An 18,301-nucleotide genomic window follows, 5' to 3' on the forward strand; every position below is an offset into this window, starting at 1 on the left:
GGTGTGAAAGACAAAATATCCTGCTGTATTAAGAGAACTGATACACAAATCTTTCAGTATTCCATGAAACAAAGCAAAAAGCTTTTAGAGTTCCTGAATTATGTAGGTGGATAGAGCACAAAAAATTCTGGCTTAAACCCTCAAACTAAACCTACTTTTTCCTCTACTGGAGTGCTTCCTTACTCCTATTGCCCCCAGCCTGTGCATCAGGCATCAGATACCCAGAGATATCAGGTATCAGGCAGAGCCGTCAATGTTCTCTAAGGCTGGAGAAAAGAAAACTGGAGGAGAAGACCTCTCCTTGGAAGTGGGATTCAGAAGTTGTGTTTCTTTGCATTTAGCTTGCTTCATATCTGCTTATTGGTCAAGATCAAAATGATGCAGAGTATGTCAGCCTGTTACTTAAATGTCAGCAGTTCATTTTGATAAGTGCAATACGACCTGTTGAAGATGGGGTTTATGTTTTCCAAACATATCAGCATGATACACTGTTGAATACTACAGACTGAGCATATGATTTAATACTACTGATGTGTTTTTATTCCCTGCTCCGGGCAATCTAGAATAGTTCTATAGCTTCTGTCTCAGCAGGAATGAATGAGCTGGATGTTCCCAGCTCCCTGACAAGCCACTGCTCAGTCCTGATGCACCTCCCTTTTGTTGCAGTGTTCAGTGCCTTGTGGAGTGGGGCAGAGGACTCGGGATGTGAAGTGTGTCAGCAACCTTGGGGACATTGTTGATGACGAGGAATGTAACATGAAGCTGCGGCCAAATGACATTGAGAACTGCGACATGGGCCCCTGTGCCAAGAGCTGGTTCCTCACAGAGTGGAGTGACAGGGTAAGGCAAAAATGTATATCTATACAGCCATATAAGGAGTAATCTTATTTTCCATATTTATCCTCAATTGGTTGAACAGGCAAAAGCAAACAAAACCATAATAATCCCATGGGCATGTTGAGTTTGTGTTAAGATACAGGAATGCACAGAAAGGGCATGTGGGTATATGGCCAAACATCTGGATTTGGGATTGGCTCTGAGTCTGAACTTCCCAAAATATCGAGTGTGCTGAGATTTATTATTCTGCCTTGCTTAGCCCTGAGGCTCAAGATTCAAACTCTTAAAATTCAGACTCATTCACTGTTTTTTTTAAGGGATGCAGATTTGAGGCCTGATGTCTGGGTTTAAGTTCAAGCCATAAAACAATTACCTTGTAGCTGTGAAAAGAGGAGAACGACTTCCTAAACTCAGGCAAGCTTGATTCAGGCTCTTGTACTTTGTCGACATGGGGGGTTCTTTATTGCAATGAGTCTCTGCATGAAAGCAACAAAAGCAGTGGAGATTTACCTTGTTTTGTGGTTGGGCTCAGCATTGTTGTTCAGTGGTGATGTTTATATTCTTTCATTAAAAGGCTTATAAACATGGTCCAAGAAAAGCCTGGAATTTTGGTCTCTCTTGTGGGTGCTTGCCTGCCAATTTCATCTGCAGAGAAGTTGAGCCTTCAGTCTCTAAAATTCTGGTTGCATCTCACTTTTTCTTGACATAGAAATATTGCAATTTATCATTGAAGCTATCAGATTACATTAATAACTTAAATATTTTGTTGTTTAGATCATTTTGTGGTAGTATCTCTGAAAGCTGGGAATGTCAGGCTCATGGGCTGACCATTAACTTGGACCCTCGGATGATTTTGCACGTGGTTTAGATGCAGAGATGGAATGGGAACTTCACAAGTAGGACAGGTAGCTGATAATTAAATCACATAATTAAAAAGGCTGACAGACTCTTGTTACAATTAAAGACCTGCAAAATTTTCAGCCTCGAGACAACTCAAATAGATTTTCTAAAGAAAACAAAAATATAGACTAATAAATCTGTGCTGTTAACACTTTTTTTTCAGTATATTCTCTAGCACAGTATGGACAGAAGGTTACCAGGTGAAGTATAGGTATATTAGTGCAAAGGGCAAAGATTTTTCTGTAGGGGAAATGGCAGTGCCTTTTTTTTCCAAGTGAAGTACTTTCCAAGTACTTATTTTACAAGTAAGAGAGAAAAATGCATTCTATCCTCAAAGACATCTTTCTTGAAAAAGCTGGCCCAGCTGCTGTCAGCTAATGGTTCCACCACACAAAGTACAGTGAAGGTTCTAGCACCATTTTCTTCATTTTTCTACACTGATATTTTGCCCTCTGCAGAATTAAAAGCAGATTTTGACCTGAAGGTCATAACTGTAGAATGTTATTATGCTTATTTATATGTGTTGAATGAGACATAGAAGTGAAGCAGGTAATGTGGAAAATGTTGGGAGTTGTTTTCTTACCACAAACATTTTAGGGCCAGAGAGCAAAGAATGAGTTTTACCTTCTCAGTTTATATAAGTGTATGGATTCATTTCTTCCAAATGCTTGCTACTGTAGTTGGCATTATTCACCACCACTTCTGCCAGCAGTGGGTTTGGATTCACAAGGAAGATGTAAGGAACAGCTTATTTCAGGAAAAAAAGGTAGATTTGAGCTGGGATATGCAGAATCTTCTAAGCTTCACACGTACCTCATAACTGGGATGTTCAGAGTCACCCAGTGGCAGTGATTCCAGTGAAAGTCAGTGGAATGAAGGAGTCAACAGCTTTGCAAAGTCAGACCTTTGCCATTATCTTTCTTACTGTGCCGTGAAAGGGCTGTTTTTTAGGATCAGAAGTCTCTCTTTCTTTGTAGAGGAGGAGAGTGGTTCTGTTGAAAGACAAGAGGAGAATTCTGTCATGGAATGGAAAGGGGCATTCCCAGGTGTTTGGACTTTGCATGTGTAATTTCCCCAAACAATTCTTTACAAAGTACTTTAAGCCAAGCCACACTCCAGCAATAAGCACAGAACAGTGATGGGTAGCCACAAATGGTTCAGATAAGCAGCCAAAAGTTCAAATGCTTTAAAAAAGCTTGTTCAAGCCTCTTGAGTCTGCAAACTGTGGTGGAAATCTCACAAGAACAGACCTTCTTTGTGAGATTTATTACATGCCTACTTCAAGTCCCAGCTGGAAATACCACAGAACAGTCTTTCCCATTGTATTTTGATATTTCAGCCGTGGCTGGAAATAAGAGGTAAAAGAACTTATCCTAACTTTTGAGAACGTTAGAGCTTTGAAATGGTTGAGTTCAAACTTGGTTGCAGCCATAAGAGGAGGCCTGGTCTGTACTTTCCTGAACCCACTTTGCAAACACTTGGTGTGTACTGTTGCACATGCAGCAAGCAGAGGTTTCCAGAAGGCTGTCAGAGATCAGTTAAACACGTACTTTCTCTTTCTGCAAGGGATATATCAAACCTCCAGGTCAGGATTTATGTGATACATGGGGCATTACAGTATAGCCTTGGTTAATTAGTGAAACATCAAGAAAAATCACAGTAACATGAAAATTGCACTTGTCTTTACTACCAACAGATGTTAAATTTCAGGATTTGATAACTGTGGTACATATTTACAGAGAATTTGACAAAGGTATTCTTTAAAGTTGTTTAAAATAGGAGTGGGATCTAATTTAGGGATGCTGGAAAAACTTGGGGTTTTCTTATTTTACTGAAACCTTGCAAAGTTTTAATTGATGCAAAAAAATCATGCTAGTTGCCTACATCTTCATTATAGTTTCTGTGATTCTGCATTGGAAGATTATATCATGAAATTTCCCTAAATGTAGCTTTGGCAATATAACATACGTGCACTTAAAACCCTGCAGAGCACATACAAATCTATGTGTAAAAGTTGTGTTTCCTTCCCAGGGTGGTCTCTTTGTGGCTTTACTCTGTAAGTAACACTTGGCTGCCTTGTTACCATGTTCTCCACTCTTGTTTTCCCACAATGTATTTATGTATTTTATGGCCACCTTTTTCCCCCCATGGCATCAACCTTCTTGGGTTCAGTTTCTGCACACAATTGATTCTTTATATATGTAATTAAACACACCCCCCCACGTTCCTGAAACAATACAGTTCTTCATCTGTGTTATTTTGATAAAGAGGTATCAAAATCCATTGTATGTATGTATGTTACACACACACTTTCACCTGCAGAGCTTATGACGTGTGGCCACACTGGTGAAACATGTAAAGGAAGGAGGAAAAGCAATTTATCCTTAGGAAACAAACACTTCTTTTCTGAAAAATGTATTGTCTGTCATTTGTTTGGGACCATCTACTGATATCCCCCAGGCTCAATCTTGAGAGAAATAGAAGTTTTTACTCATTTCAATGGGAAAGATTGCAGGTTAAAAGTCTGTAGTAGCAAAGTGAGACCAATCTTACTTGTCTGTGCCTGTCTTTACACTTATTGCTCTACCTAGAGTATAAATAAGAGAATTAACTCAAGTTTCGTGGCTTTGACTTCTACATGATCTTTAACCTCTTTTGCCTATAGAGAGTCTGGACAAACTTTTGTGATATTTTTATGTGCATTTTTAGAAAGACGGCTTCCTGTCTGCTAAAGATGTCACACTGCATTAAAACAGCACAGCTCCACCAACCAGCATCCATTAATCAGTAGAGTAAATCTGGTGAACGTTACTGAACTCAGCAACCAAATGGGATTGATGGGGGCAGATGAGATTCTTGCAAACATTTCACATGACTGATTCTTTGACAGCTCTAATTGCTGGAAAGTTTACTTCTCCTGTGGGTCAGAAGTGGGAAACTGCATTCTCCTGATTAACAGCAATGGGAGGCTCACCAGTGTTTCCTTCCAACTTCCAATTGGAGTGTTCCCCTCTCGCATTTTTGTTTATTCCTCATTACCATCTCCTCCGTTCATTTGTTTCTCATTTTATGTTTACAGCCTACTTAGAAAAGAAGCCAAAATACAGACAATTCTTAGATGTTAATGAGATTCTGGGGCCAAAATAAAATCTGGGGAAGAAAGAAAAAATTCTGCACATCAGGGAACATAATCAAAACAAACCAAACACATGCTCTGGATTTCACTCTTCATTAAAAGGAGCAATAGCAATGCTTCTGTAATAATCTACCATAAGAGAACTGTAGTGAAAAGAGAACTTCATAAAAATCAGTGCTTTATTACTCACAATTCTAAAACATTGCCTAGTGGGTTTGCTGAAAAGTCAGGTGTGGAACCACTAATGAATACTGTAGCTTACCCTCTTCTTTCATTATTTTTTATTTAATTCTGGATAGTTCACTTAAAATCTGAATCCCACAGGCAAAAAAAGAAAAAAAAAAAAAAACAGGAAAAATTACCATGGAACTTGTGCAAGAGTTCATTATTTTTTATTACCACTGTTTGTTTGTTTTCAATATAAAATCAAAATAAGATAAAACAGAAGGAAATAGAAGGTTTGCATTCTTTATGTATGAATATGTAACACACTTCATAACTTTCAATGAAACACAACCAGGAGAGTTGTGATTGAAGGGGGGCCAAGACCTGCAGAGATTGTGTTTCCTTCCCTAGAGCTGATTTCACTGTGTCACAGTTCAGCTGCTCCACATGAAGATCAGCATATCAAGCCTGCAGGGCAGGATGAGCCTTCCCTGTGTCCCGGGTAGGTTGGCAGGAGAGGTTGGCAGGACAAGCTCACGAGTGGCAGGCAGGGCCAAAGCAGGAACCGGGTTATCAGGCACGATCACAGGGTCGAGGCAGGGCCAAGGTGAAACTGGGAAGTCAGTGCAGTGGCAGTCACCAGTCAGACACAGCCCAGGGATCCTGGGGCAGGTCTGTGGGAATGGAGCAGTGCCAAGGTTGATCTTGATCAAGGGAAGTGAGTCCAAGGGTGAGGGATCACTGAAACCCAGGTTGTGGCTGGGAAAAGACACATCTCTGAGGGAGCTCAGACAAGGATTGATGTACCAGAGCCGAGGTCAAGTGGAGACCCCGCACTATGAGCAAGGTGTAGGTGGAGGCCCCAGCAGAGGCTGCTCTGGGCCATAAGACACCTTGGTGCACTCAAGCCCTGAGAAGTCCTTACAGCTCTCAAGGCAAGTCATATTTGTTATATGAGCCAGAGTAGTGAAGAACTCTGTTCCCTCATGTTAATTACTCCTGAAAACGTCAGTGTTGAGTAAGTACCAACAGTGTAACCTACTGCATACAAAGAAAGGAACTGTGCATGTAAAAGCAATCATGATCCAGCTAAAAGACTAAGACTGTATTTCAAAATGTTTGTTCCTTTGGAAGGCTGCCATGGAAGTGTGAGACTGATCCAGCACCTACTGTGTGCATAGATGCACTCTGAAGGGAAACAGTTTAAATCTAGGTATCAGAAAATGCTTTGGCAATACATGAGGATATTTCTTTCTACAACACACCTTTTTCCTTTTCTTTTCTTAAGAAATCAAAGCAGCTCTCAATGGTTTTATATCATTTGAAAATCTGTCCCAGTCTTGGAACTGTGGCAGCAGTGAGCTTCTGAATCACAATTCTGAGTTTATTATTCAGAAAACAAAGGTTACATAATCTGTCTAAAATCCCTTCTGAAATGTGTTTTCTCAGAGTAGGTCAAATATTGCTAAGGAGTTTCATGAATGTATTGGAAACATAGATCTTCATTTTTATTTTTTGCAGTAGTGTAACATCAGGAGGATGACTGCTAAAAGTCTTTACTGCTTGTGGGAAATAATTAAGATGGTGAAGGTTAAAGTGTGGTACACAGCAAACCTACACAAATGGGAACTCAAGTTTTACTCAAACTCAATTGGTAGTTATTTAAAAATTTAACTAAGGCCAGCAGTGATGCTGAGACCTGAGTGAAAGGGCTCTCGAGGTCCAGGAGGATTCCTGCTGCCACTTTCCTGTGGTCTGTTGCCCCATTTGAGGGTAGTGAGTAGGGCTGACACTTTGGTGATGGGCAACTGGCACTGTTTCAGAGGATTTTTTGCTATACCCATGTCTTGTAGCTCTGACAAAAATCCAGGCTTCCACTTGCAGTTTTCCAGGTTTGCAGGAACTAGCCTTATTTTCCTGGACTGCTGTTCAGTTGTTTTCTGACAACTATCAGAGCCCTGAATGAGGAGGTTTTATTTTTAGTTTTTAATGGGTGTGGAAGGCTTCTGAAATTGAACTCATGAGGGAAGGACCTCAGAAAGAGGAAAAATGGCAGACTTCTTAAAACTCAGACAGAGGTTTCTGAGGAATTTGTGCCAATGAAAACAAGACTGTGAAACAAAATATCTTTAATAATAGGACCAGAATAAAATTGCAGCTTGTGAAAGTTTCTCATGTTTCACAATGTTAAGTTATGGAAGTTGTTGTGTATTAATGCAACAAATCAATGGCACCAAATTGAAAGTAGTGGGTGTGTCAGTTGTGAAAACCAAAGGGGAAGGATTCATTATCCAAGCTCTCCCTACTCCCTGCCTTGCACTTTGGAAATCCATGGCTTTCACATAGAAGATTTTTACTGAAAATAAGAAAAAAAAAAAAAAAGTGAAAAAACAAATACATAACATGAAACACCGAGGTTGAAGTTTGCTTTGTAAATTCTTAGAGGGTAGTTAATCTGTAGTACAATATTGCAGCAGAGGGGAGAAGAACCTTCCCACTTGATATTTCCTTTGTTATTTGATATATAAGTCTAGTTCATACAAAATCACTTAAAACGTAAGACTGTGGAGATTTTCAGGATGTCTTTATAGGCTAAACTTGTTCCCAGCTCTAGTTTGCAAAGCAGAGAAGCAAATTAGATTGTCAAATGAAAATCAGTTAGAAATAAGAAAAGTATTTACAGAATATATATCTAGTTCTCTGGGCCTAATATCATTGAATATACTTACCAAGGATGAAACATGAACAGCCACATTAATTCCTGCACAGTAGTTTGAGTGGTGGCCATCCTGTGGGGCTCAGCAAAGCCAGGTTACCTGAGAGAGGACTGTTTGAAATGGATGTAGTTTAATCTCAGTTTATATAAACAGGAAAGTGGCACGTTGACATCATTCTTGTATTTTCAAGATTTTGCCACTTTCTTTTGAAAAGGCCTCCTTAGCCATGAAATCTGATTTGCTGAGGAGGTAGGTCTGTTTTACATATCTGTGTGAGAGTGGAATATTTTCACAGAATCACCAATAAAAAAGGTTCAGTATGTTACTTATAGGCATCATTTAGACAAAGCTCAATTACTTGATGTTGCAGATGGAGGCAGAAACCTGAATTTCTATTTTTTTCCAAAATTGTACTTTGTTAAAAAATTTGCTTTAAAGAGTTGAATGATTTCTTTAGTTTTGTAGGCATTCCATATCAGTAAAGCTTTGCTGTTCTGTTTGAACATCTTGTGAAAGGAATCAGTTGGCTGATAGGAAAAACATTTTTGGATTCTGTGTCTGTGAAATAAATGTAACGTGACCACATGTTTCACACAAGTTAGCCAGTGTTCCTCAGTGAGTAAAGAGCAATTTACAGCCAACTCTACTATCTTGAGAGGATGAGTGACTGTATTGGTTCCCCTTGTTATAATAGTGGTGCTGTCATGGCATCTGCTGTTCTATACTTGAACTACTGGAAGTGAACCCTGACACTGTTACCAGTGGCAGCCAAATCAAGCTGTGGTTGCCTTTGTGTCTGATTATCAGCTTTTTGAGTTGTCATTATTTAATAAAGTTTAAAAAATGCTCCAATGCAGAGTTATATCCATCCATAAGGAATGTGGTGTTCATTGTGGAAGTTTTTCCTAATTTTGTGGTATGTTAAAAATCAAATCTGAAACAGCAATCAAATGCATCCTTTTCTGCCATATATTGCATATTTACTTGTGGTTTTCTTTGCATGTGTAATATAACTACTGTGTTTAAATTCTGTTATATACCTCTCTTTTAGTGAGCTACACATAGGTTTTTCTTTATATTAACGGTCTAGACATGAAAGGGAAGAGTAAGAAAGAGTTAAGCAACAGAAAAACAGGAATTTCTTACTTCCTTGGCATATTTCTGGTTTTTAAATGTCAGTAGTTTGATGCTGCCTAGAACAGTGGAATATCAGAGACTTTCCTGCTGCAGTAGATGAAAGAGCAAACTCTAAAGGCAAAAATGGAATATATCCTGTATGATTTATGGATGGCATGCATACTGTCTCTGAATATGTGACATAAGACTCTGCATATCACTATTTAGTAAGTGCTGTCAGAATTTAGCAGTGAAACTTTGAGAATGGTAAATATTAGTTACTGGAATGTCATAGCATTAAAAAGCAATATTTAATGTACCTAAGCTTCCATGGCCACCTCTTCTAAGACTAATTAACAGTTTACAATCGAAACAGGTTGGACAAAAACTACTGGTAGTTAACAGTTAATTGCTGAGGATTTACCTGAATCTTTTGGAACGACCTGTCAAAAGAATTTATATTTTTCTATTCTATTGTGCTGTCATATTTTGTCAACTTGTGGAACATCCAGGATGTACTGTACAGTCATTTTACTCCCAATGCCACAGCCCTCAGTCTTCCTTGCCCTTTCAAGCAGTGTGAGATCCACCTGGCTGACAGCTTGAGGTGGTCAGAGGAGAAACTCAGAGAACAAATCAAAGGCTGAAATAGGACTGCTGTCTGAAAAGCCCTTTATTGAAATTATCTGTTCTCAGAGCTATTAACTGGGATGCAAAAAGATTAATAAAATGAAAACTTAAAGAATTTACAGACAGGAAGAAGGAAGGAAAAGTGAGAAAGCTGTTACAAAGCTGTAAAACAAGAGATGTAGGAGAATTAGAGACCTTTTGGATTAAGGCAGGAGTGGACCAGCTGATGGGAATTTGAGGAGTTTCAAGGACTAAGTGTTTTGAGAACATGACAAGAACTGGACATCTGCAGAAACGAGAAAAAAAACACCTGCAGGCGTGAGGTTGAGCTGGACCTTCCAGGAGGCATGTAAATAGAGTGTTATAGTTAGATTTAGAAGAAGAATTTAGAAAAATAAGATATGTTGGCTAGCCAATAATAATGTAGCTTAATCGTGTGAACAGTGTGTGTTTTGTGTGTGTGACCAATGACAAGTTAAGTAGTCAAATATGTGGTAGTTATTGAATTGTATAAAAGTAAGTATAATTTCCAATAAAGATGAAGCTTCCAAAACATCATATTGGTGTGTGTGAAGTTTCCATTGAGGCTCACACAAAGCAACAAAGAGATTTCTTTCTTAACTAATCCTTTCATTTTTGACTGTAAAGACAGGCACTACATGTGTTTTCAAACGCATAAAACTCTGAGACAATTTCCTACAGCTGAATGACAAATAAAAAGAAGTGACTTTGCATAAACTAATTTACTTTCATGCCTATTGCTTCTCCTCACTTTGTTGTGCAGTGTGGAGGGCAAACCAGTGACCGTGTTGTGTGTTTTACCCCCCAGTGCTCTGCAGAATGTGGGGCCGGGATCCGCACGCGCTCCGTGGTCTGTATGACAAACCACATCAGCAGTTTGCCTCTGGAAGGCTGTGGCAACAACAGACCCTTGGAAACAACCCCCTGTAATAATGGACCCTGTGCTGGCAAAGTGGAGTGGTTCACTGGGGGCTGGACTCAGGTAAGCCAAGTGCTATGTCTGACATATCTGCTGGATTTCTACTGATATTTTAATTTAAAACTTGTATTTTTGTGCAATAAAGATGTGTGCCATAAGGTACTTCTACATCTCTGTGGAATATTTGGGTATTTTTCCTGTATTTTGCTGAGTTATGTTCAATAATTTTCAGCACCTGTTGTTGTTTTTTTTTTTTTATTTTGGTGAAAATAAGATTTTGTTATTCTCTGTACAAAGGCTCTACTTTAAAAGATGCAAATTCCTTACTTTAGTGTTCACCTGAATATGCTAAGCAGCACTGTGTTATCTTCCATTTTATAAATATACTGGGTCAGTAGATGAAAAATAAAAAGAAAACTACTGCTATGCTAATGCTTTCAAGTGTAAGTGATAATGGGTTTTTTTGTATGAGAATAACAAATTCAGATTTCAAAAATACTTATCTGCAGTTCTAATGGCAGATGAAATCAAGGCTTGTTAGTTAGACCACTCCAGCAGATTGAATGGTAGCTCTGGATCCATTTGTGCTTCCCCTGGAGAAGTGTTCAGCAAGGGCATCCAAATTTCCCTGGCCTTTTAAGCTAATTCACCTTCTTTTTTTGCACAAGATTGAATTGTTCAGTGCACACCAAAGGTACAGAGGCTTTACTGTGTGATCTGAAAGCAGTGTCTGACAACATTGAATCCTGGCTTCTAAATACGGGAATGAAAACAGTCAGTAGACCAGAGCAGGAGGGAGCACTGATGCTCTGCTAGAGCTGAGGCTGGATATTCATGTGCTGTCTTCTGGAGGAACCATTAAAAGAGAGCAGCACAGAGATGTTTGGTGTTCAAGAAAGCGCAGTTACTGTACTGCCTGTAGGATTTATTTGGGTGCATTTATCTTAAGGTTCTTGGTGCACCTCAAGGTTTTTATGGGACTCTGGTAAAGGGATTGTAAATTCCACCCAAAATATAAATAAAATCCCCACTGTGCTAACATATGATTGGTTTAGGCTAGAAAAAGTATCGCGGGTGGGGGTTTGTCCTGCGACAGACCCAGTGGCACATCTTGTATGGGAGACGAGACACACGAGTGTGACCCACAAAATGGCGTTTATTAAAACAATATGACAGTTTATATACAGGGGGATACAGAAGGTTCAGGAACAGAGGTGGGTTTCTTACTAGGGAACATCAAATCCTTCGAGCCAGTGATAAGTGAACTTGGAGGGATAGGCTGCATGGAATATGTCTGGTCACGCAGGGGGAAGGGAGAGCTTAGGGAGGAATGGAAGGAGTGGCCTGGGGGCACAGACAGGGTAATCTGCAGAGGCTGCAAGGCTGCAGCCTTGTAGCTGGGTCCCAAGCAGTTCTGCGCAGCTGCAGTTGCTAAAAGACTTCGAGAGAGATCTCTTCTTCTGAGCCTTCCTTGTAGCTCTTTTGCATCTCTCTCCATTCTCTGTAGGCCTCTTCTGGTCCACCCCCGACAAAAAAGCTTTCTGAAAATCATAGTCCTTTATGCAACACGGAAACTCATATGTTGCTGGAATCATCTTCTAAAAACCTTTTTACAAGTGCCAGGAGCAGTACTGTGTGTGTACCTAACCTTTAAATGGACAGTAAGAATCCAAGTGAGTCAGATTTGCTTTTCAGAACTGGAACCAACACTGCATCACACAGATACTTGCAAATATGAAAATAACACCCTGGCTAATCAAGGCCCTTCCTAAGAACTACACAGAATGTGGAGCTTTGTAAAGCTCCAAAACTGTGCTCTGACCTTATAACCTTCAAAAGTTCAGTGCAGTACATACAATCCTGCTTCAGCAAGAAGTGGTTTATGGAGAAAGTGAGTTATACTTCTCTTTTGATTAGAAAAATAAATACCAGTTTCTTTTTTGTAGCTACAGGTGGAATGACACTTTCAGATTTCTCCAGAAGTATACTTGGAGTCCTACATCTTATTCATTAAAATAATTAGAAATATGTTTTGAGTCTGTGGTACCACATGGAATAAACATTCACAGAAGTATCTGTTTAATGTCTGTAGCCATTTTTAAGATCAAAAATGAAAAAAAAAATATGTAATACCTGACACAGTCAGTAGTCACTTGATGAATTAAATCATAACTATATCCTTCAGCTTTTTCTTGTACTGGTACTTAACTGGGACCAGTGGCTACTTTATTAGTACTGCATGCAAATAATAATAGTAACCCAAGGTTTATCTAGGCTCCTATTCTGATTCTGAGGGATAAAAATCTGATTCCAGGATCTTAAGGAGTGTTTTACCCTTTTCCTTTCTCTTCAAATCATGTGCCCAGTGATGGAAGGAAAGATATAATTAAGCTCGTTTTTTCTGAGAAAAAAACATATGAAAGTGAGAAAATGGATTTTGGATGTCAGTGTCTAGATAAGTGTCCAAATCTTTCTGTTTGAATATTAATTTAAATTGCAAGTATACATGTGTGTAAGGGGATGTACTGTTTTATTTCAGGAACAAACACGTGGAGAAACGTTACTTTGTAAGCAAGTTGAAGGACATAAGTAGAATAACAAATTCTCCCGCCTTTCTTTTTTTTCTTTGTTTTCTGATACAGTGCTCTTCTGAATGTGGCAGTGGAACTCAACAGAGAGAAGTCATTTGTGTTAAGAAAACTGAAGGTAATTTTGATGTTTTGGACCCCTATGAATGTTCATATTTGGAAAAACCTCCCATCCAGCAATCCTGCTACCTCAAACCATGTGGATCTAAGTGGTTTCATACAGAATGGAGCACAGTAAGTCTCTCATGCTCTATATTTTGTTTGATACAGCTTTTTCCATTAATATTGAAAGAGAGCACCATTTGGATAAAGCCACTGATCGTGATATTGACTTTATTTTGCACAGGAATGATATTAAAAAGAAAGTAAACCCTTCACCTAGTTGAGCTTAGGAAAGTTAGGAAATATCCTAACTAGGAGACACTGCATACTTGTCTTTCATCACTCATCTTTTCTTCAAAGAATCTTCCTGTGTTATAAAGTTGGTTTGCCCCTTTTAATGAGACAATGTGCACTAAGAAGTTCCTTTCAGAACTCTGATTTCATATAAATTAAGGAGCATTTAATAAAGAATTAGGGGTCTATTTGGTTTTTAAAGTCAGTTTTACCATAATATTTTACTGTAAATTCTTCACTGTAATACTTAGAACTTTACTGAGAGAAAATGTAGAACTCAATGTATCTTCAATTTCCCCTGAAAGTGGACCAGCTGCATTGCCCAGTGTGACACAAAATGCTTTGGTTTCATCTGTTTTTCCATGATTTCCTATACTAAATAAAGCTTATTGGATTTTTACCAGAAAAAATCAGCATTTTTCTCCTAAATGAAAACCAGGAAGTTCATTGTCATCTTAGAATGAGATTCTCATGCAGTAACTTAGACCCTTCTCTGAGCCTTAAATCAAATTCCCAATGACAACTCTGAAATGTGGATGCAACTCACGCCTTTAGTTTGAGTTCCCTTGGTCAGGAAACTTTGGAAATATCTCATCCACATAACATGAGAGAGAAATTATTTTGATTTTTCTTTTTACTAAATACTCAATTATTTGACTGGCCTGCTGGCAGCACTAGAAAGAAGAAAATAAAATAGAATATTTTTAACAAAATAGATCAGTTGAAGGGAATCCTATTTTTTCTCCTTTAATTGCAGGTATAGGTGCTTATTTGACAGCAACATCCAAGTCAAGTTCATAATAAAACCATGTAGATCAAAGTAGGTTCTTTGGTGGAAATTCTTTGGATTGTTAATTGAACTGTTTAGATTAAATAACTTCCCCTTAGCAAACCCATTTTCAATTGTGAACCTGTGGGTGTGCAGCCACAAGAGATACAACCGTCTGCTTCCACAGAATGCAGCAGATAGAGTCCCTCTGCAAGTAAGAATATGTGCTTTCTGGCAGGCACAAGGAACAAGGTGCTGACTTACTCAGGGTCTGATAGGTATTTAGAGATCCCTAGTTACTGTTCTAAGTGCTACTTCCTAAGAAATAGCATCTAGAAACCCTTAAAGGTCTAAACCTTTGTGACCGTCTTCACTGTAGGAAGAAATACATCTGCTAGCAGAGGTTTTACAAAATCATGCTGTGCTTCAGTTCTCCTTCTGAGCAACCTGTTCTAGTTGAAGACGTCCCTGCTCACTGCAGGGGGACTGGAGTAGGTGGCCTTCAAAGGTCTATGATTCTGTTCTATTTTGTTATAGTTATCAACAGGGTATGTGGCATTTCTTACTGTTAGACCTGAAGAGAAAGGATTATTGGTTAGCTGTGAGCAGAAGAGCTGGCCCAAAGCCCCTGTACGAGGTTTGGAAACTGTCAGGTTCATCTCTTCAGACCTTTTGTGTGACCTAAAATAAATGGCATGGCCTCTCAGTCAGGAGGATTAAATGGCTGCGTTTGTGTGCAGTCTGCTGGGTGTCTTGGTTCCACTTTAAGTGCTTAAGATCTCTACAGACCTGAATTGAAGCTCTTATTGCTGCATGTGGAATTTGCAGTATTCTATACAGGCATGTAACAAGAGTAATGCTAGAAAAAAAGGTGTTCTGTTACTGCCACAGAGCTACCCCTTCCAGAGTGGGGAAAGGTTGTACTTAAAGATGAAAGAGCAGTTTAATAATATAATACTGAGAATACTTTGGTTAGTTTGCTACAGCATCTGATTTTGTGATTGGGATAAGTTGTTTCTGCAATGTTAGGGAAAGAAATAATTAGGCCAATGTTGGGGTTTTATTCAGCCACTGCCTCTCCGGGCAGTCCTTGCCCGCATTCTCCACCAAAAATGTCGTGGTTTTGTTCTGGGTCAGTTTGCTTTTACACTTCCCACACAATTATTAATCAGTTGAGAGAAGGTTTATGTAGACAAAAGAGACTGGATTGGAGAAAAAAGTATGAGTATTTATTACTAGTACAATAAAAACTATTAAAGAACTATATTTATAATAATCTTACTTAAGTAAAAGGTGCCATGTATTTACAGAAAATACTCTTCCCCTCCCCCTTTTTATATTAGTCCAAGGAGGAGAAGTAGTTTCCGTCTCCATTCTCGGAGTTCCAGCTCTCTCTCCAGTAACTCTGCAGCGCCCTCATCTCAGCTGGAACTCTTCCTCCTTCTCTGTGTCGACCTCCAGGGCTGGGCCTACCCCCCTCCTGGGCTAAGACCGAAGGCTGGGGGTTACCCAGGTCCTGAAGGGTTTTCTCTTCCATGGACTTGCGAGGGGACACTTGCCTACCATGGATCTTTTTTCACAGGGTTACAGGGCTTAAGAGTCCACCCCTGTTCCCTATGGAGGTCCCTCCCCATGGGCGAACAGTCTTTGATAGACTTCTCCAGCATGGTCTAGCATGGATTCTTTACTTGAATCCCCACATCTTACCCGGGCCGTTCTTGCTCCGGCATAAGTTTCTTTTTCAAGGTTACAAATCTTTAGTAGCAGCATGGATTCCACATATAGATTCCAACATTCCATCTGGGCCATCTCGCTCCAGCGTGAGCCTTATCAGGTCTCTCATAAAGTCTTGGCTTCTTCATGCATCAACTTACTTCAGTATAGGCTCTTCCACAAGCAGCAGGGGGTCTTTTCACCCCAACAAACTTCTACAAGGTAGCAGGGATTATTTTTTAGTCTTTACCCTGCTGAAGGGGGAGAGAGCAAAAGGGGGGAAGAAGCAAGCCCCCCCCCTTCACACTTTACTTTTCTTGCTGCAGCTTCAGTTGCCATCTTTGACCTTGGAGGCTCCGTTATCTCTTGCTGGAATTCTTCCACAGCAGTTTTTTGTCTAAGCAATTAGTCTTTCTCTAAAGTTTTTTTTTTCTTCACTTTCTTACAAAAGAAAAGGGGGGCTTCAGTGCTACACTTACCCCCTGGCCCAAGCTGGGGGAGGAGGGGGCCTTGCCCCCACCTGGGGCTTGCCGCCTCTCTCCTACATGGCTGCCTAATTTCAACTGCGCAACAAACCTTCTCTTCCGTTTTCTTAAAGATGTAATTAGCAAAGGCATTACTGAGACTTTTAATTGGCTTCTTGTCCGGAACTTCACCTGGATGAAACCATTCTCAGACCTAGGGGCTGGCCGACTGGGCAAAACCACAACAGCCAAAAAAGTCAGAAAGAAAACATTCTTATTAGTTCGGGGCTATTAAGGTTTAATCACTATAAATTGCCCAGGTTTAATTAAGTTTGTGAGCATTATGTCAAACTGACAGTGAACCAATGTCATAGACCTCAGGCAAAATTCTTGAAGTCAACACGCAATTTGCTTCAGTATGGGCAGAAATGTGTAATAATTGGCTTTAAAAACACGATGACAAGCAAGTACAAAAGTCTCTGGATTCGTAACAGACTTCGAAGGAGCACAGAAATACTGTCTTTTGATGTCCAGAGAAACCTATAATGCTTAGTAAAATTGTTCTGCAAGAGGTAAAAAGTACTTGAGTGCCAGAAAAAAAGGCAATTAAAATTATTCCTGCTTGTATATTATTAAATGGCAAAAGGGCAGTGGAGGGCAGGTTCAATCAAGTAGTAAAGTTCAGTGCAGGGAGTCCTTAAAGTAGGAAAAGGGAACATTGTGGAAAGAGTATATTTGGGAGTTATGTATAAATAAACAGAGAACAAGAAGACTAATTAAAGAAGCAAGAAGCTAACTAATAAATTCAGAAAGGGAACTAGCATGCTGTCAGTTGCAGCATCCACCACGTTTACTTGTCCAGTTGTTCCTCCTATGGTCAAACATATTTTGGAATATTTAAGAAAATTGCCCCTGTATATTATGGGCTTCATAGATAGCAAATAAAAACCTGTAGTGGTGAAGTTGATAAAAAGGCTATTCCTGGGTCTGGCCTCAAGGTTCCCTTTTCTTTTCTTACTGTATTTACACATCTCATATTGTCTTCATGAACTTCAGCTTAATTGTTTCAGTGTTCCAAATCCTGTGAAGGAGGATTTCGGGTCCGGGAGGTGCGCTGTCTCTCAGATGACATGGCAGCCAGTTCTCAGTGTGATCCACAGCTGAAACCTGAAGAGAAAGAATCATGTAACACACAAGATTGTGTCCCTGAAATAGGTAAGGAAGAGGAAACTTCTGCTTTAACTGTGGATCTCCATCTAGTGGGGAAAATATTTAATAGTTTTGAAAAGGTTTTAACAGTGTATTTTCTTTATCGAGTTCTGAGTTTTATTTTTACACAAAATACAGCTTTTTTTCTGTGCTATAAAAGTAGGTTTTCATTTCTGATTTAAAATGTTTTCCTAGTAATGTGTAAGAAACTGGCTTACTTTTGAAGTTGCTGAGAATGTGAGAGATCTGCTTCTGTGAAAATGGTACATACAGGGTGTTTTTGTGCTGTCTCCTTGCATTCTCCAAAGTTTCTCTTGGCAGAGTCTTTAAAACAAAAAGAGGAACATGTATGATATGTATTTGGTAGCAGAACCAACAATATTAAACTAAGACACTAAGTACAATTAAGCGGTTTTCTTTTATATATTTATACTAAATGTACACATACAGACAATTTGGCTTTGGAATTAGCCATTCAGCTCCCACAGATTTGATTTTAATAGCAATGAGAATGACAAAGGAAAGGAAGATACATAATTTAGAAACATTTTTAACGTTCTACAAGTTTCAGTTCAGAATTATTCAACATACTTTAAGACAACTACATAGAAAACCTGGGGAAATGGGGATGGGTACATTTCTTCCATGGTTTATCTATTTTTCTATTATAATGTATAAAATCTTCAATAATCTAACTTGTTTGCAAAGGTAGCTTTTTTTG

General features: G+C 39.2%; 1 protein-coding gene across 9 annotated transcripts in view; it reads left to right on the forward strand.

The window, feature by feature from the left end:
* Positions 1–18,301, forward strand: part of THSD4 (thrombospondin type 1 domain containing 4) — a 414,123-nt gene that overhangs the window by 248,094 nt on the left and 147,728 nt on the right. For 8 of the 9 annotated variants that reach the window (XR_007628157.1, XR_007628158.1, XR_007628156.1 and 5 more), the window contains 4 exons: positions 667–840; positions 10,331–10,504; positions 13,084–13,263; positions 17,442–17,586. Coding sequence is in view for 5 of the 9 variants with exons in the window: in XM_050309833.1 (XP_050165790.1) it covers positions 667–840; positions 10,331–10,504; positions 13,084–13,263; positions 17,442–17,586 (673 nt within the window). In the remaining 4 variants the exon portion in view is untranslated. The remainder of the gene's footprint in view (positions 1–666; positions 841–10,330; positions 10,505–13,083; positions 13,264–17,441; positions 17,587–18,301) is intronic. The other variant, XR_007628159.1, reaches the window with a different exon arrangement.

Source organism: Myiozetetes cayanensis, unplaced genomic scaffold (assembly GCF_022539395.1).
Source record: "Myiozetetes cayanensis isolate MyiCay16 unplaced genomic scaffold, myiCay2020 scf14, whole genome shotgun sequence".
Taxonomy (NCBI): domain Eukaryota; kingdom Metazoa; phylum Chordata; class Aves; order Passeriformes; family Tyrannidae; genus Myiozetetes; species Myiozetetes cayanensis.